This window comes from Phyllostomus discolor, chromosome 3 (assembly GCF_004126475.2).
Source record: "Phyllostomus discolor isolate MPI-MPIP mPhyDis1 chromosome 3, mPhyDis1.pri.v3, whole genome shotgun sequence".
NCBI lineage: Eukaryota > Metazoa > Chordata > Mammalia > Chiroptera > Phyllostomidae > Phyllostomus > Phyllostomus discolor.
Genome location: NC_040905.2, coordinates 172,872,437 through 172,892,627, shown reverse-complemented (window position 1 = coordinate 172,892,627; position 20,191 = coordinate 172,872,437). Strand labels below are relative to the sequence as shown.

General features: G+C 44.5%; 1 protein-coding gene across 15 annotated transcripts in view; it reads left to right on the top strand.

Annotated features, from left to right (window-relative positions):
• Positions 1 to 20,191, top strand: part of PRUNE2 (prune homolog 2 with BCH domain) — a 235,356-nt gene that overhangs the window by 149,935 nt on the left and 65,230 nt on the right. For all 15 annotated transcript variants that reach the window (XR_004902220.1, XM_036021759.1, XM_036021756.1 and 12 more), the window contains exons 7-9: positions 381 to 539; positions 2,955 to 9,525; positions 10,139 to 10,904. Coding sequence is in view for 14 of the 15 variants with exons in the window: in XM_036021759.1 (XP_035877652.1) it covers positions 381 to 539; positions 2,955 to 9,525; positions 10,139 to 10,904 (7,496 nt within the window). In the remaining variant the exon portion in view is untranslated. The remainder of the gene's footprint in view (positions 1 to 380; positions 540 to 2,954; positions 9,526 to 10,138; positions 10,905 to 20,191) is intronic.

The window sequence follows — 20,191 nt, the reverse complement described above, 5'->3', positions numbered from 1 at the left end:
TTTTTTAGCGATGGGTTGCAATAATAGCAGACATCCGTATGTCCTAGAAACAATAAGAGGAAATGTATGTTTTGGAAAATCAGTATTGAAATAAATATTTTAGAAAAGAAAACATATCTTGTTAAGATATCTGTTTCTTACCTAAACTATTCTTAATAGTAATGACAAAGACTCCTTCCTCTCTTGGTTTAGGAAAACAAACAGGCAAAGTACATTGAGAGCCATCACATGAAAGTTTCCAAACTTTCTCAAAGTGTTTATTTCACTTGCTTCTAATAATATATCTATGTCACAATACATCTAAGTTTAGACAAATTTGCCCAAACTGCCCAAAGCTGAGCAGTTTGACTTTAAAATCAATTTGCCTGTTGTTGTTTCAGAACTGTATGTTTCACAGCAACATCACCAGGGATTTGAAAGCATTTTCAGACAAGTTCGGTTTTGATGTCCTCATCCTCTTGGCCAGCTGCCCACCGGAGGACCAGCAGCAGAGACGACAGCTTGCTGTGTACTCCGAGAACCTGGAGCTGTGCAGTCAGGTAAGGGCATCCCCCACCCCCGCCATGTTCCGCTGCAGCCTAACCTGCTTACTCTCTGAACCTGCGGTAGAAGATGGGAATGGATTGGTGGCATAAAGGAAATGGCCCAAGAGATAAAGTCTTAGAGTTTGAGTTTTAAGAAATGTTGGGGGCATTTTGTACATTCAGCCTTTTAAAAGAACCCCATAATTAGTTCTCTTCTAGAACAGAATATTTATTCTCTATAGCAGCGGTCCTCAACCTTTTTGGCACCAGGGACCAGTTTTGTGGAAGAAAGTTTTTCCACAGCCAGGGCAGGAAAATTTGGGATGATTCAAACACATTACATTCAAGCTCACCTCCTGCTATGCTGCCCGGGTCCTAACAGGCCTGGACCAGTACCGGTCCACAGCCTGGAGGTTGGGGACCCCTTGCTCTGTAGAATAAATCCATACAGAGAGATGGATCACAGCTTTCTTACCCAAATGAGGGCCAGCCCTTCTTAGGACTAGGACCCTAGGCCTCCCTGAGGGCCACTCCTTAGAGTGCTGTTTTCTTAGCCCCTGTCTGAATACCTGTTTGGTGCCCAGTGCTGAGTAACTGGTGATTCGATGCTTCAGTTACTCTCCAGGTACTAAAATTCTAACATGGTAATCAGTTGGAACCTCTCAGTTGAGACCTGAGTCCTTTAACCCAAGGCTATGGAAATGATACAAAATGTAGACAAATATTAATCAAAATAGGGGACTGGCTATAACAAACCAGGTGTACTTAATAAGTAAAATGAGAATACACATGGTTCATTACACTGTGGACAGCATGGCCCAGAATCGTCTCATCAGTGAATCCGTCTGCACTAATGGATCAGACACCTCACGTATCTGTAGGACGCTGGGAGCAAACTCCTTTCTTTTCTCCATCCTCACTTTCTGTTCCCCAAGAGATCCATCTTGGCTTTCTTGACATATGACTGCAGGGCTCCTCTGTGCTTTCTCATGTCCAAATATGAAAGAGGCCTCTGTCCCTGCTACAGATGCGTTTTGTACCCTCTTTCCCATCCTCCTACATCTGCACATTGTCATCAGCCTGAGGCTTTTTCAGTGCTTTGCTCTGCCTTGGGTTTCAAAGCTGAATTTTACTTTGGTCACTGATTTCCAATGGATAGGAACTCAGTCTCCTAAGCCTTCAGTACAGTGGTTTTGAAATCACTTTTAGTTGCAAATCAATTTTTTAAATGGCCAATTTAAAATAGCCCAAAAGAGAAGAGCAGATGAAAGGGTTAGAAGCCCTTGAGCCAACTCCACCCTGCCTCTCCTTTCCTTACCCACCCTCCCCACCCATCACCAGAGAGACGGCTCTTCGGGAACTTAAGCATCACAGGTTTAAGGCTACTCCAAAGGAATCCCTCTTTGTTCATGGGGTCACAGTCGGTCAAGGGTCAGCATCTGCAGCCCAACTGTCTGAGTTGAAAATGTGTCTCCTTCACTTGTTAGCTGCCTATGGTTGGTGAAGGTATTTAATCTTCCTGGGTCTCCACTTACTCATTGGCAAAATGGGGATAAACAGTTCCTACCTTGTAGGATTGTGAAAATTAAAGGAAAGAATGCACATAAAACCTTTAGAATTGTTATTATTATCTATGTGAACTCTGTAGTTGTTACTGTTGTTGTTGCTGCTCTTGTTGTTGTGACTATCACTAATTCTGTGGGGCCATTTCAAAATATCTCCAACTTTTCCTAAAAGTCATAGAGCTGCAGCCCAATTCTGGCTTAGCACTGACAGTCACACATTCTCTTGGCCTCCCAAGTCAGCTCTGACTGTTCTGGGCTCCATGCCGCTGCTCCCTGGGGCGGGAGGGGACAGCTGGGGCCTGGGTGCTGTTGGAAAGCCCTACCTCCCGCAGCTGCTTTCTCCCTCCTGCTTTCTCCTTTGCCTAATGAGGCCGTCAGAGGTTAAAGCAGGTCCTGGCTGCCTGCTTCTAAATAAAGCCTTTCTCGTGCCCCATTTTCCTTTTTTCCAATACTTTTCCACTAGTCCCTGTCAGCAACAAGCATTATTTCTATTTTTTTCAAACTTGAAAACAGTTGGCATTTTTTTCACACTTCCACTTCTGTTAGAAGATGGTGTTACATTATACTGAGGAAAGGATTTAAATGGTTTTAGATGTCTTTACCTATAACTTTCAGGAGCTAGCAAAATTGAGCCCCTGGATTTGAGTTCAATCAAAAGCCAATTTGATGGGATTAGAGAAAAAGTTAGTGGTGTATCAAATGGGACTTTCCATATTTTACATCATACAGTTTGCCATTATTTGAGTTCTTCTTTTAAGAGCAATAAACACAGATTAATTTTATATTAAGAAAAATTTAAAAAAAGAAAAATTACAAAGAACAGAGAGTACCTGAGTGCTCATACAAACCCGTGTCTCCCCGACAGATCTGCTGTGAACTGGAGGAGTGTCAGAATCCTTGCCTAGAGCTGGAGCCCTTCGAGTGTGGCTGTGATGAGATCCTGGTATACCAGCAGGAGAACCCTTCGGTGACTTGTGACCAGGTGGTTCTCCTTGTCAAGGAAGTCCTCAACAGGAGGTGTCCAGAGATGATCTCCAACAGCCGGACATCCTCCACGGAAGCCGTGGCAGGCAGTGCCCCACTCTCCCAGGGGTCATCCGGGATTATGGAGTTGTATGGCTCTGACATAGAACCACAGCCCAACCCTGTGAATTTCATAGAAAACCCTCCAGATCTCAACGATTCTAACCAGGCCCAGGTGGATGCCAATGTAGACCTTGTTAGCCCGGATAGCGGGTTGGCCACCATTAGGAGCAGCCGTTCATCCAAGGAGAGCTCGGTTTTCCTCAGTGATGACAGTCCAGTGGGAGAAGGTGCTGGGCCTCACCATAGCCTCCTCCCAGGGTTTGAATCCTATAGTCCCATCCCTGAAGGGGCAGTAGTGGAGGAGCAAGCACGGTCCAGAGAACATGGGGAACACTTTGACCTCTTCAACTTTGACCCAGCACCCATTGTTTCTGGACAGTCCCAACCATCTTCCCACTCTGCCGACTACTCCCCAGCAGATGACTTCTTCCCCAACAGTGATTCGTCAGAAGGACAGCTCCCCATGGGGCCTAAAGAACTCAATGGGATAGGGATGGACATGTCTAATTACTCATCCAGTGTGCTTTTGTCAGAAGCTGGCAAAGATAACCTTGTGGAATTTGATGAGGAGTTTGTCCAGAGACAAGAAAGTCCTGGGGATAACTCTAAAAGGAATGTGAGCCTGACCGGTTTTGTGGGAGATGAATCTCTTTCTCCAGAAAGGCTGAAAAATATTGGAAAGAGGATCCCACCAACACCGATGAATAGTTTTGTAGAAAACTCACCATCCACTGAAGAACCAGGTTTACTCTGTTCTGAAGACATGATCCAACAAACAGTTGACACAGGTCACACAGAGCCACCTCAGACTCGTGCACGGTGCAGCAGCTGGTGGGGTGGTTTGGAAATTGACTCTAAAACTACTGCAGATGCATGGAGTCCCAGTGAACAGGAATCTGTCTTCCAGAGTCCCGAATCCTGGAAAGATCATAAGCCAAGCCCCAGTGATAGGAGAGCCTCAGATTCTATATTTCAACCAAAGAGTCTTGAATTCTCAAGGGCAGGGCCCTGGAAGTCAGAATTTGGTCAGCCTGGGCTGGGCAACAATACTATTCGAGACCAGAATGAGGAAAGCTTGCAATTTCAGAACCTGCCCACTGAGAAGTCGCCTTTGCCGGATGCTTCTCCTCAGGGAACAAACCACCTGATAGAAGACTTTGCTGCTTTGTGGAGTTCCAATCGCTCTCCCACAGCAATGCCCGAGCCATGGGGAAATCCTGTAAATGACCATGAACCAGCTGCTGCAGCATCATTCCAAGCTTGGAGTGCATTTCATACAGAGAATGACCCTGAGCCTCTGAAAAATACCTGGAATCTGCACCCAACGTGCGGTGACACACCTTCTGTGAGGGACCCGCATGAGTGGGCCATGGCAAAAAGTGGGTTTTCTTTTCCTGCAGAAGACCTAGCAGAGAGTTTGGCCAGTGAGGCAAATAATGAAGCAGTTCCAGAAATCTGGGGCAAAAAGAACCATGACTCCAGGGCTAAACCCCTTATATCTGGAAATCCCAGCTCTGACCTGCATCAGGCATGGAGTAGTTCTAAGACAGCAAAGGAAGATCAGGATGGTGGCGTGGCTCCAAAAATTAGAGGGAATGTATATGAAAAAGTAGATTCCTGGAACCTGTTTGAGGAGAGTATCAAGAAAGGAGGGTTGGATGCCCTAGCTCCTTGGGAAGATTCCTTCTTATCGTATAAATGTTCCGATTACAGTGCATCCAACATAGGGGAAGATTCAGTGCCTTCCCCCTTAGATACCAACTACTCCACCTCTGATTCTTATACTTCACCGACATTTGCTGGAGATGAAAAAGAAACCGAAAACAAGCCATTTGCTAAAGAGGGAGATTTTGAGTCAAAAGATGCCAACTCAATTACCAAGGAGATGGAAACCCCTCCTCAATCACCACTGCAGCCACCTAGAAATCGAATCAGTTCAGGTCCTGGAAACCTGGAAATATGGGCTTCACCTCAGACAGATAATAGTTCTGAAATAAATGCCACTCACAACCCAGATAAAGATTTATTCAAGACAGAGCCCACAGATGAGAAGGACATCTCCGTGGAGGATGACATTGGAGAGAGCAGCCGGTCCAGTTACGATGACCCCAGCATGATGCATCTGTACAATGAAACAAACCGGCAGCTCACCCTTCTGCACAGCAGCACCAACTCCCGGCCCGCGGCCCCTGACAATCTTGAGCTGTGGAACAGAGTGATTCTGGAGGACACTCAGTCCACCGCAACCATCTCAGATAATGATCTGGACTGGGATGACTGCAGTGCAGGTGTGGTGATCCCTGGTGAAGGTCAAGCCCAGGGATACGTGGCTGAAGGTACGGAACCTGAAACCCGATTTTCAGTGAGACAGCTAGAACCATGGGGCATGGAGTATCCGGAAGCCAGTCAGGCCGACTGGGGACCCCCTGCTCCTTATGAGCACAGCGAGGACACTGCTTCCAACGAATATCACATACTGAGTGAAAAAAGCGGACAACTAATTGCAAATAGTATTTGGGATTCTGTCATGAGAGATACTGACATGCCATCATTAATGTTATCAGACCCATCATATGTTATAGATTCAGAACAAAGCAGATTGCCTCCTGAAACTTCCAGCTCACCCCCAAAAATTAAGGACAATCACAACCCAGATGTGCTAGAAACCTCTGAAGTCAGTGAGTCAGGAGCATTTGATCCAGACCAGGAAGACATGTGCCAAGGAAACCTGCCAAGTAATGCAGTGTCCCTGGCCACCGGACTTGAGAATCCAGGGCACTTCGTAAGCTCAGATATATGGAAGAGTCCCAGCTATGGACACAATGAAAGTGAGAAGGAAACCCACAGGGCCGCTGACAGGGAGCGCCTTAGTGAGGAGGAGGTGACAGATGGAGCCTCGGGGACTTCTGGAAAAGGCCAGCGTGACCAGGAATGCTCTTCCCCAGTTGCATCTGAGCATGAAGAAATCTGGGATGAGTCAGGCAAAACCAGCTCTCCTTCAGTCCCGTCGACTCCTCAGACTGAAGAACCCCAGGAGGCTTTCGAGCATGAGAAGGGATCTCACAGTTCAAACCCCTGTGACATGCAGCCGGAGGTGTCCTCAAATCACCTGCAGGCCAAAGAGACCTGCAGAAAGCACCTCGTGGATCCTAGAAATCTAGATGAAACTACTGAAATTTCAGATGGGCAGAATTTAACAAAAAAAGTATCTTTACCTGAAATGGATCTTGAGAAAACTGAAGAAGGTAACGTTCTGGAGCCAGAGACAGTGAACCAAGAGCCACCTCCCAAATGTCTCCCACACCTTGATGTTTGGGATGGCCCTACAGATAGTGATGTGCAGGTCAGATGCACTAGTTCCGAGATAACTAAGAATCCCGAAGGTAAGAGTGCTGAAAACAGCCCTCCAGCGGTCAGTCCATCAGGAAATTACGACAGAGATAGTCTTTCTAGTGAGTATACACATTCAAGTGCATCAAGTCCTGACCTCAAGGATTCTTCGGCTGCACTGCTTTCATGGGATCATGGAACCAACACTCGGTGTCAGGAGGAGACTCAAGATGATTGGAGTGAACAGAATCACCAAGAATCTGGACTAATGACCACTGATGGCCAAGTGGAAGTAATTACTGAAATGAAGGAACTGGAGAGAAACAGAATGGATGGGTTAGATCACAAGGTTCCTAAATTTTTAGAGATATGGGATGACTCAATAGATGATTCCTTTTCCTCTTTATCCAGCCCTGAAATAGGCAAATATTCTGAATATGCAGGTGCTTATCAGGAAAGAGATCTAGTGGCTAGCCACCAGGAGAAAAATGATCGTGATATTCTGGATACTGTGCAGCCAGAGGATGCCAAGTGCATTTCAACGAGCTCAGATTCTGATGAGGAGAGTGCAGGTGACGAGGAGCCAGTAGAGAAAGAGCGCCATTTGGCCACTTGCCACATTACTCAGAGTGAACCCAGAACTTGGGACTCATCCAATGAACCTACTGAGTTCTTGGCCATGACAGATCCCAAGTCTGAGGAAGGATCCACCTACACAGGCAGTTCTGGCCCAGCAGAGAATGAGAAGACAGCAGACCCACTCTGTGACACTCCACAGAGCAGCCCTGATCACTGGAATTTCTCCCCACTAAAGGAGAATGAAATACAGGTGACAGCAGCAGATAAGGAGATGAGATCTCCAGAAATAGGGAAGATAGAAAATGTCATTTGGCAAATATCTCCCAAAACTGAACCAAAGAATGAAAATTATTCTAAATCAGAAATGCTTGGCTTCTCAACTGAGAGCACTGAGTGGTGGAATGAATCACTACAGGAGGGGCAACCAACTGAGAGTGCATTTGAAAGGGAATTATCTACAGGGGAATTATCTAGCTCAGGTGGTATGTTAGAGATGAATTCTTCCATCTACCAAAACGTGGGTCCCTGGGGAGTACCCATTCAGAGTGATAGGGAATCCATGGAAGCACATTGTACTAATCCTTTCAGTGATAAACATCAGTCACCCTTTCTACACAGTAATGGGGGGAACTCCCATGAGCAACTCTGGAATATTCAACCAAGGCAGCCAGACCCAGAAGCTGATCAGCTTAGCCAGCTTGTAATATTGGACCAAGTGAAAGGAAAGGATCCCAGAGAGCAAACCTTCATGGCTTCTACTGGTGACAAACTTCCTTCTGAAACACCCACCCAAGAGCAGTGTCAGAATACAGTGCTATCCATCTGGGATCAGCCAGACCCAACATTTACTCACACTGATGAAAATGAATGTGTTGTATCTAATGTCTCAACTATTGAGTGTCAAGAAACAAATCTGTGGGAAGAAGAAAAATCATACCCCAGTGAAATAACAAATTTAAGCATGGCCTCAGATTTCCCTGCTGTCAGTTCTTCTCCTCAGCTGATACAGAAGGCAGGTGCTGAGTGGGATGATGCCAGCCCCATGGAGGGCTCCCAAAGCACATTTGTCCCAGATATCTTACACAGCAACTTTCAAGAGGGTAGGCAGTTGGCCTCAGCTTCGCCTGACTTGTGGATGGATGCTAAGCAGCCCTTTAGTTTGAAAGCAGATGGTGAGAATCCTGACATACTGATTCACTGTGACCAGGACAGCAATTCTCAGGCTTCCAATAGCCCTGATATATGTCACGATTATGAAGCCAAGCAAGAGACTGAACAGCCCATCAGTGCTAGGATGGGACCTGAAGGGGAAGCTGGTGAGTTGTATCTCACCGAGCCAAAGCTGGATGAAGAGCCCACTCATGAGCCTGGGCAGGAGTTTGTTCCAGGAGGTTCAGAAGTGTATTCTGAAAACACCATTCCACCGCCTCCCGTCAACGACCAACCAAACACAAATGGCTCCTCTCTGCCTGCTGCCTCTCGCAGTGGTTCTCCCGAGCCTTCTGAAATAAAGGGCGAAAGCAACCCAGGTTTAAAAGCTTCAGAAAAAGGAGCCGACTCAGACATGGCACCAATTTTGGAACCCACTGACAGAACACTCCCAATGATTAAAAAGGTGGGGACCACCATTTTCGTAAGTCACCAAGAGCCAGCCATGGATGGCGAGGGCTCTTGGATCTCCGAGGAGTTTTCTCCCGAAAGTCCGACAGATGCAAGAGCCTTGCTGGACCTTGGGCAGCCTTTGACCTCCGAGAACCCTGCCTCGGGTCCCGACGCTCTTCTAGCCTCAGACGTTTGCCTGGATGTAAGCGAAGCTGCCTTTGAACACAGCTTCAGTGACGCCTCGGGTCTCAACACATCCACGGGAACAATAGACGACATGAGTAAACTGACGCTGTCGGAAGGCAATCCCGATACACCCGTGGACGGGGATGCTGGGAAGCAAGATATCTGCTCTTCTGAAGCCTCATGGGGCGATTTTGAATATGACGTCATGGGCCAAAACGTTGATGAAGATTTGATGAAAGAGCCGGAGCACTTTCTCTATGGCGGTGACCATCCCTTGGAAGAAGATGCTCTGAAGCAGTCGCTGGCACCTTACACGCCTCCCTTTGATTTGTCCTATCTCACAGAACCTACTCTTGGCGTAGAACTGACGGAGGAAGCTGAGGCTGCAGAGGATGAGTCTCTGGGGAGTGAAGCGGCAGAGGTACTGCTTTCCGCTCTTTCTGATCAAAGAAACAAGGAAGACCACACTGAGACCCAAATCAGACAGCCCGGAGGCCAGCTGGAGGTACTGCATATTCATGAAGACCCTGAGCCGCTGTCTTTGCCTGCGAGAGGCGACTCCAGTGTGGAGTTGTCGCCCTCAAACATTGACTGGGAAGTAGAAACAGATAATTCAGGTTCGCCAGCAGGTGGAGACATAAGACAATCAAATGGTAAGAAACATCCCATTCCACCAAACCCTGGGAAGTGTCGCTTTCTTTCAATTAATCCACTTGTAAAACACATTCTGTCTACCAGTGTGGGTAAACAGGAACTAACTACATTTGCAATGCATGCTTAACCAAGGCCTATATCACAGCAGTAATATCTACTGCTTGTATAATACCTATCCATTCAAGTACAGGAGAAGATTAAACATTTTTTTGGTATAAAACATCTTTTTATTACAGTTTACATTCAATATTATGTTGTGTTAGTTTCAGGTATACAGAATAGTGGTCAGACAATCATATTCTTTACAAAGTATTCCCCTAATATTTCAAGTGTCCACCCAGCACCATACACAGTTTTTACGAAATTATTGACTATATCCCTTATGCTGTACTTTACATCCCTGTGACTATTCTGTAACTACCAATCTGCCCTTCTTAATCCCTTCGCATTTTCACCCAGTCCCCTTACCCCCTCTTCTCTGGCTACCATCTGTTAAACAGATATATCTTAAATCATTTCTCTTTAGATGGATCATTTGCAAAGATCACAAATCACATAATGTGTTAATTAAGCCTTCTTTCTCCTCTTCTCACCTTCACCTTCCACTGTCAGGTGCCAGCAGGGGAATATTAGAGTTAGAAGAAGAAACAGTAGTTCCTACTGAAGAGTCTGAGCAGGTGAAACCAGAATACGGAGAAGAAAGCTACACAGAAAAGAAGGAAGACCATCATGCACAACATATGGATTACATACTTGTAAACCACGAAGAAAATTCACGCCCAAAGTCAGAGGCCTGTGAAGCAAGAGGAAACACATCCGTATTGGAAGAGTTGCACATGGATTCCAAACAAACGGGGCTGCCAGGAACTCAGTTAGCAAGCTTCCAAGACACCTGTCAACCTGACTGCTTAAATGAAAGAAAAGATCATTCTGTGGAGAGAATGTCTTCCCAAGATGATAAGAGATCACCCCTTGAAAGCCCTGGGCAAGAACAGAGTTGGATGGTCTTGGGCCATAGTGAGGTTGGCAATCCATCATCAGGAGCTACGGACGAAAGACCTGAAGGGTCTGACAAGCCTATGGAGCCAGCCTCTGCTCACATCTTGGGCAAGGGCCCCCAAATGCAGGTTCTGGGAGAAACAACACCTCTAGAATCTTTAGCTCTAGAGGAAGGCTCTAGTCTGGGCAGCCAATCTCGGAAGAGCAAGGGCCAGAGCCGAGGTGGGGCGGGCGGGGATGCAGATCTGTTGCAGGCTGTCACCCATGACAATGAATGGGAAATGCTTTCACCACGGCCTTCTCAGAAAAACTCAGAAATGGAAATAGAGGAGGAGACGGAGTTTCTTGACCACAGAACACGGAAACCAAGACCAAACGGGTAAGCTAAAAACTAAATTTACTCTTTTCCTGAAAACTATTTTATTAGAAACTAGCAAAATGGTGAAGGTGAAGGGTTATGAAGTACTAAGAATACCTAGCTTTGCTTGTATTTATTGCAAAGCATACCACCAGTAAAGCAGCTGCTGGATAACCATAGTGACAATGATGATTTGTATATGTTTGCAGCCAAAAGAGTCCCTTCAGTTTCCACCCAGGCTCTTGTACCTACCCTCCTGATATTCATACTGACTCCACTTCTCCCCCACCAGTATCACTCTTAAACAGGCACTTGGCACTGAAATGGGGAGGACGCTAACATTAATTCACAGCATCAGGCAGTCTGCAACATTATCTAATTTAATCCTTACAACAACCCTGAGGTAGTAGGTATTATTATCTTTATTTTACACATACCATGAGGAAAAGAAACTTAAGATTCAGAGAGATTCTATGACTTGCCTAGAATCTAGTAACCAGAGTGGACAGTCTAGGATTCAACGTTTTCTACCCCCAAAGCCCATACTTTCCAGCAGACACACGCGAAAGGTAATTCTGGTTTTATATAAGTACCTACCTAACTTACTAGTAGGAGTAAGGAGATGCCACAGCAGGGCATGAATATCATTCCTGATTGGCTGAAAAATTGGCAAACAACCATCAAACCAGTGATTCATTTATTCATTCATTTATTAACCCACCAACATGAGTTTTGAGAATCTGCTCTGTGCTGAGTGGCCAGGGAGCCAATGCACATAAAGCAGGGAACAGGATGTCACCCCTCCCCCAAGCTTCCAGGCCCTGCCAACACTGTTTGGAATTATTCATGTTTCTTTTCATTTGCCTCCTTGCTTTCAGAGATAAAAGGGTAAATTGTGAAAAGTAACTTAAGTAAAGGAGTAAATCATGTTTCCCCCTTTCAAATGCAGTGGAGAAAAGATATCTTTTGTTTCTACTCATCTGGGGAAAATAAAGGACCATACACACCAGTACCCAATGCAGGTCAAGCAATCTGCACTCCAGCCTGACTCTACCGTATCGGTTATATATTTTAGGATAACCCTAGGCTTACATTTCTCATCTGTAAAACCTTCCCTCGATATTAAATCTCAAGCCTTCCATCAGGATCAAATCCTGCAAATTTAACTTGTGTGTAAATACAGTGTATCCAGGAGAGCTTTGGTACTCACAAATTACATTTCTCCAGGAAGGAAACAGAAAGCCCAGAAAAAAGCCAGGGCATGCTGAGGGTTAGTAAAGTTCCATAAAGAGTTAAAAGCTGTGCCATGTACAAGTGCAGCCTCATAAATCCAGACGTTTTCAGTTGGCCTAATCTTTTTTTCTTCCTGTCAAGCTCTTCCCTTCCAGAGACCCCAGATCTGTTATCGGAAGGAGGGTAGCAGATGGATCCCAGCAGCCCTGCTGGCATTGTTATAGATTGAGCTAAAAATTCAGGAAGCCTGGAGTTGGCTGAGCTATTGTTTGGCTTCTTGGCTGCATTTTGCACATGCCCCTGAAATCAAACAGATGATAGTATTCCACTGTGCCACTTGCCCCTTTTCTTTCAGGAAGATTTCTTTGCTCATCCCTTTTTGCTCAGCCTCTGCAGTGACGAAAGCTTTCTCACGGTGGGGAGAGGGGGCAGATTTTTCTGCTGGCATCTGTATTACCTGTTGCATAAATAATTACTTGGAAATATTTGTGTTATTAAAGTACTAGGATTATTACCAGTATCACTACTGTATCAAAATATTAATACTTGAAAACTTCCTTCTGTGCTAGATTTCGGAGGAGGCAGAGTTGTTGAAAGCAGTGACCCAAAGCCAGTGGCTTCAGCCTCTCCTGGGTATTAGTTACAAGTGGAAATTAGCAGCTCCACACCAGACCTCCGAATTAAGAACTCAGGATGGGGTCCAGCCACCCGTGTTTCATAACCTCCTAAAACTTATTCCCAGCCCTCTAGCAGTTTACAGTTTAATAAGGGAGTTCAACAAAAGTGAAAAGGTAAATAATAGGGTAATGCTTGAATGAAGATAGTCAATGACCAACATCAGTTTAAATACGAATAGCTAACAATTACAAGCATTTGCCTTGGACCAGGCACTAAGCACTGTGTGTGCGTGGTCTCACATTACCACAGCAACTGTAGGAGGTAAGAATTACACACAGAGGAGGAAAACGATATTCAGAAAGGTGGAATCACTTGCTCTGGTTTATAGTTAAAACGTGAAGAAGCTGGGATTTGAGTTTGAGTCTCTCTGTGTCCAGAGAGTGTGTTAATGCTAGTAAGTGAGCGGAGAGACCCCTGTGCAGGGTGGCTTTATGGAGGGACCCAGCCGGCTTCCTATCCGGTAGGATCAGAAGGCAGAGTGCCTAGAGCCCATGATACATTAAGCGCCTATGAGAAGCTTTGAATTTCCTTTAAAATCAAAAGGGAAAAATGACTACTGGGTACTCCTTTGTGGATTATATTTCTTTCTGCCAACAAGGATGTAAAATAAATTTATATATATATATTTTTTGTTTGTTTGTTTGTTTTTTGTTTTTTTAATGAAGGAAGGAGCCCACGAAGGAAAAGTACCTAAGGCCCATGAAAGCCCTGCTGTGCCCTACGAGGTGCAGTTCGAGAAGGGCATTAAATGAAGGCCATAACCTGGAAGGGCACTGGATGGGGTGAGGGGCCAGCCAAGTTAACTGGGAAGAATGAGATGACAGGAATCGTGGAGATAGGAAAGGAATCACAGAAGCAATATGATAAGATAGCCATGTTTAGCCAGCCCCAAACCTGGAAACATATTCTAACAGATAATCTCATCATAGGATAGAATACCCAAAGTCAAGACTGTCCTGAAAAAATTAAAACCTGGTCTTCAAAAACAGAAGCAGGCGGCTAATGTGTGCAGTGTGGCACAGCAGCTCCAAATTGGCTTCTTGCTTTCCCCTCACCCAAGTGCAGCCCCTGTCAGCGTCCACACTGTTCTCAGAGCAGTAAATCCTATTTTCAAAACCTGAGGAAGCAGTAGATGCTTTTTCTCTAACCCTCCACCTACTGACTCTTGTTCACAAAACTTGGGGTGAGTGCTAAGGGAGACACTCTCTCCCTTGTGATGCTCAGCGCTGTGCCCTAGCTCCCTTCCCAGAGGCGTTTGCCCACGCCCAGTCATCTTCCGGCTGTAGACCCGCCCACTGAGTGTCGCACACCGATTCCTGAGACCGTGGTGGACAGGCCTGACCCTCCCTGTGTGGTCACAGAGAACATCTGCAGAGTACTCGGTGGCACACAAACTTTTCTGAAAATGAAGAACCATTTATACGTTTATTTTAAAGAGGGCACAGTGGCAAGGGTGTCATGTGAAGAAAGGATAATTTGATTATGTATTTGTCAGGGTTCTCTAGAGAAACAGAGCCAATAGAAGCAATAGGAGATTAGATTGGATAGTTGGGTAGATGGAAAGATAGATAGACAGATAGACAGACATAAAAATTGTTTTACGGAGTTGGAAGTAGCTCACACATTTTAGGGACTGGCAAGTCTAAAATCTGTAGGGCGGTCCATGGGCTAGAACTCAGGCCAGAGTTACTGCAACCTTGAGTTTAATTCTGCAGGGCAGTGGAGTCTCTGTGTTGCAGATTTGTGGAGAGTTCCTTCTTCCCAGGGAACTTCAGGCTTTTCCTTAAGGCCTTCAGCTGATTAGATAAGGCTCACCCACAGTTTGGAGGGTATGCTGCCTTACCCAAAGACTGCTGGTTTCGATGTTAATCACATCTAAAAAAAATACCTTCATAGCAACATTGCGACTGGTGTTTGACCAATGAACTGGGCACCATAGCCCAGCCAAGTTGACATGGAGCGTTAATCATCATAGGTTATATTCAAAAGCCTGAACTATATGCTAAGCAAGCATAAAACCATTACCATTTGTAAACTCGCCATCTGAATTATATAAACATGGGACAATTGATATTCCAATATTGGCTTTCTATAGGTGGGGGGCAAAGAAATAGCTATGCCGGGTGATGAAAGGAAATAATTTCCGAGAGGACTAAGAGAGCTGATAATGCTCATCCAATCTTTTGTAGATGCGTGTAGCAGTGGGTAGGGACGGGGAGTGAGGGGGAGAGGGGAGGAGAGTGGAGGGGTTGCTGCTGTAACATGTACTGACAGTTGTGACATGTACTGGGAGACAGTGTTTGAGAGTAACCGGGTCCTCATATTAGTGGAGCTCTATCTCATCTCCTCGCTCTGAGAGGGGCGTTCATTGGTGCCCCCTAAAATAAAGATGGCCTTCAAACACAATGCATTTCATATTCCACATGATCTGCTTCTTGTGGTGTTTTTTGTGCACTGTTTCTTTTTAAATTAGGGAATTTTGAACTTTATTTCTATGTGACAGGGCTATGGAAAAGAATTCATATTCTTCCCTGTGATCCCTTTAGATCTTTTTATAGTTTCCATGAGTCCTTCTGATATCAGGCTTTTTCTGTCCATGACTTATGGTCGAGGAGTTAGTGCATGGGGTCTCACACCCATGTGAGTATTGAAAATGAAAAATAAGTAAAGAAATCATCCACTCACTCTTTCTCTGAGTGCGGAGCAATGACATGTTTGGGCACTCAGAGAAAAATTAGGCTCTTTGAGCACGTTTTACCCCCTGTCGAGGTCCTGCTGTTTGGATGGGCTGCATCCCAGCTCCAAACGTTTGCCCTTTCCCTGAGGTAAGCGGATACTCCATACACTACAGTGTTCCCTTGTTTAGTCGCTGTTTCCCAGCTTCGTCCTGAGCTAAACCTGGGAGACCAAACTTGACACTGACTCTGTGTTCACTTGTTTTGGTAATTGTATTTAATCATTTGGTGTGTTTGGTGAATTAATGGTGATCATTATCATTAAGTCTTTAAATGTTCACTTTAATTCAGGCCTTAGTCTCCTTTTTTTAAAAAATATGTTGGGTGTCTCCCCCACATCCATCCCCACCGCTGCCACCTCTGCATTTCTGGCCAGCCCTACTCAGGTGTCCAATAAGTGCCTGTACATAGACAAATATATGATTCCCTTTGGTCCGCCCAGTCGCCATTTGTGATGGGCCAAGTTTTATTATCCCTAGTTCATGAATTGACTCAAGTGAGCTGTTTAAAGTTATCCAGAAATGAGATAGTGTTAGAGTTGGGACTTGAATGTACGTCTTCTCCCTTCTAGCCCCAAACAGTCATTTTCTTGAACTTCTTTTATTGGTTGATGCATTTATTCTTGTTCTCCCCTAGTTCCATTAAAAGGTGAATCAAGTTTAATAGCCCAAGTTCCCAACTTGCCCGTTACTGTTTACACTGTCATGTGCCCTTCTGAGCTCTTCTCACTCCTGAGTACATGTTTCACCATCGCCCCACCCCCACCCCCCTGCCCCCAGCAGATCTGTGATGGCTACTGTCGCGTCTGCGGGCTGCTCCCTGTCTGTGCTGTGTGGGGCCAACCCTAGTGGCCAGAGGCCAGAGGGAGGTGAGAGAATCAAAGCCCTTCAATTTAAGTTTTCCAAATATTTACAAATGTGGTATTTTGTGGTGAGGGATTTTATAGGAAGAGAAAGCCAGGAGCACCAACATGAAGTGGTGCAACTCAGCCGTCCTGTGGAAGGAACACCCACAGAGGAGCACTTTTGTGTTGTGTTGGCTTCCAGCTGGAGGGAAAAATCCAAGGTGCTTCTCTGCTGGAATGGCAGAATGTCAAAACTAATCTCAGAAAAAAGACCTTCATGAAAATTGATAGCATTTTAGGAAAACAAGAAGTTATGGCTTTTTAAAATATTCTCATCTGAGGATATTTTTTAATAGATTTCAGAAAGAGAGAGGAAGGGAGAGAGAGAAACAATGATGTGAGAAAGAAATATTGATGGGTTGCCTCCCTATCAGTTGCCTCCCGATCAGTTGCCTCTCAGAGGCACCCCGACCTAGGCATGTGCCCCAGCCTAGGAATGTGCCCCAACCAGGAATTGAACCCACAGCCTTTTGATGTACAGGATGACACTCCAATGAACTGAGCCCCCTGGCTAGGGCCAGAATTCATTGCTTTTAAAAACAGTATGTGTTTGTGTATCAGGGACCCAGGAGGGAAGAGATGACACAGTCAAGTAAGATAATTTGAGAACTATTTAATAAAGGGAATATTTGTGGGGCAGTGGAGAGCAGTGAGGGGGAAATTGGGACAATTGTAATAGAATGAATGAATGAATGAATGAATGAGGGAGTATTTATAAAGATGGAGGCAAAGTGTGAGAAACGCACAAGGAATAGCACAGTAACCCAGGAATAATAACAATACAGCTATTTTTATTCTTAGGCCTCAGGAATGAGGGAAGGAGTCATTACCAGAACCCAGAACAGGAATTTCGGGTTGAAAGGGCCACACTGAGAGGAGCAGCGACCTGCTGAGGGACAGCCAGCACCAGGCATTCCCACAAGAGGAAGCCAGAGGAGTACATAATAACCTTTATCTCCCTCAGATCTCTCTCCAGGGGACTTCATTAGCCAAAACCAAGAGAAATTCAACAGGTGAGGGAGCCTCCTGGGGCAAGAGCAAGTGGATGAAGTAGGAGAGTGGACCCGAAGTACTTAGCACAGCTGGCTTAACTGGACGGTGGTGGAATCTCAGCTTCTGAAAAGTGTACTGAGATACAGTAACACACAGGATTAGCTAACTGTTCCTCCAGTGCATTGGAGGGTCTGTTCCCAAGATCCACCTGAGAGTTCTTGGAGAACAAAGCCTGTCAGAAAGGCACCCCAGGCTTGGGTCACCCTCTGTGGAAATTCAAGGTGAACCAACAGAGGAAATTAGAATGCTACCTTCCCTCTGTCTAACTTTGGCTAAGAGATGTGGCTTCTTTTAATTGTCAACGTAAGAGTTTTGGTTTAGGTAATGGCCAGGGAGTAAAATTTGTAATTCACTCCCACAAATTGTCTCAAAATGTTGATCATCTCAGAATCAGAATTTATGGAAGACTGAGTAAAAAAATATGTAATGCATGTTTCTTTACATGCTCCAAAATCTGCCCTGGATCAAGCCTAAGCCAGCAGAGAACTACGTGCATGTACCAAGTTGCAGAGGACACCACCGAGTTTTCCTTGTCCTGTATCTTTTTGTCGTGTACCATTGGCTTACTCTGGCGGAAAACCTTAGGTCAACCCAATGACACTTATCTCTGTGCCTATGACATCAAGACCACGATTTTCTAATCAGAGGTCCTGTGTCCTCGTGAGCAAATCCAATCCAATTTCCATCTTGACTATTAGTTAAGAAATCTGGCTTCCTTTAATAGACATAATTGACCACGTTCATTCTTTTGAGTTAGCTTTGGAAGGTTATACCTCATGGCCAAATTTATCTCTCACCAGTATCAAGTGTATAGGATTCTAGACTACATATTTTATTGTATCAATTTAAGTCCTAATGCCATGTTGTGGTCCTGTTGCTCTTTTACTTTTTCAGCTATTTTAAAGTCATGCAATGGTGGGACATTTTTACATATCTACTAACATTGCCTTCAGGCAGAAGTATAAATAAATGCATATATCCTCTTCCTAGACCTGCTCATGGTTCCCCCGAGAGACTTCATTTCCTTTCTTTCCTCTTTGCTCTTATCTCAACACCTCTTTTAATTTCTTGCTCCCCACATTTTTGGCTGCATATTGAAATTCTACTTTTCATTGAAGACCCAGACCAAAAGCCTCTTCCTTTCTAAAATATTCTCCACTCTTTTCAATAAGAAATCCCTCTCCTGAACCTCCCTATACTTTGCACCACTTTTGCAGTCTTCCTCACATTCTGCCTCCTGTTGTATTTATAGACTCTCTTCTTAACCCTCCTGGATGTGAGCCCCTCCAGACGTGGTTTGCCCTGTACATCTTTATATCCCACACTGTATATAAACAGCGTTTATACTCATTAAGTTTGACTTACAGTCAAATATTAATTGAAGAGGAATAGGAAGTCATTTAAATGAGGGAATCTTAGAAACCATAGTGGATATCTAGTTTTTTTCTATGATGTGAAATCAATTAGATTTCCATAAATGATACGGGCTTCTGGTTTTCCTTCATCATACACTTTTGTCTGGGTTGGGAATCAGTCATATTGGCATCATAAAGCCAACTAGGGAGCCCTCCCTCCTTTTTCTATTTTTAGAATAACTTGCAGAATCTAGAAGGGCTGTATAACACATAAAATTTAGGCACAGTTCACTTATAAAGCTGTGCCCATTGCTTATTTGAGGGGATAGAATTTTTACTAGTAATTTGATTTCTTATTGGGTTGTCTATTCAGGTGTTCTAATTCTTCCTGCATCAACTTTGCTATTTTATATTTTTCTAGAAAATTGTCTATTTCATCAAAGTTTCAAATTTTTTGAAATAAAGTTTACATATTCTTTTATTATTTTTAATCTCTACTTTATCTGTAGTTATATACTTTTAACTTCTAATGTTGTTTATTGGTATCTCCTTTCTTTTTTTCTAGTTCAATCTTTCTGGAGAGGCATTCATTTTGTTACTTTTTTCTAACAACTAGATTGATTTTATTGATTTTTTTCTTATTTCCTTGTTTTCTCCTTTATTAAATTCTGATTTCATTATTTCCTCTGATGTTAATACTGCCATACTGACTTCCTTCTTGGCAATATGTGCCATGTCCTTTCTACTTATCTCCCAGGTCACAGCTTTTGCCACTGAGCACCAATCACTGTTCCTTTCTGCCAAGATCTCCGTGATTTAACTATGAGTTCACGGAGTGCATGACACTCGTGTGCTCCTACTGCTAACTTCTAGTCCAAGAGGTAAACTGGGGACTGAAATTGTTTGTCAGACCTAGATCTTTCATGTAACTGTTCTGGAGGTGGCCACCATCTCAACTTGATTATAACAGTCCAGCTTAGTACAATCACCTACCTGAGCCCCAAGTTCTAATCTGTAAACTATCAGTGCAGCATATACACCTTCCATCCACGCTTATATTGAAGCCCTGCCCTGGTCAGCCACTAGACTCCTGTCTCCACCCTACCAACCTGGCCCCAAATCCATTCTCCACTCATGGGCTTGAATGGCCATTTCAAAATTTGGGTATTGTCCTATTACTACCCGCCTTCTTAAAAGCTTCCAATTTTGGACTAGTCCTAAAATACTATAGCCTATAAGGCCCTATGTGTCCCAGTTACTGTTTATATTTCTGATCACTAAGGCCACTCTCTCCACAGCCCTCAGACTTGCCCACCAGATCCATTTTCCAGTGCCAGCCATTTTCTCCAC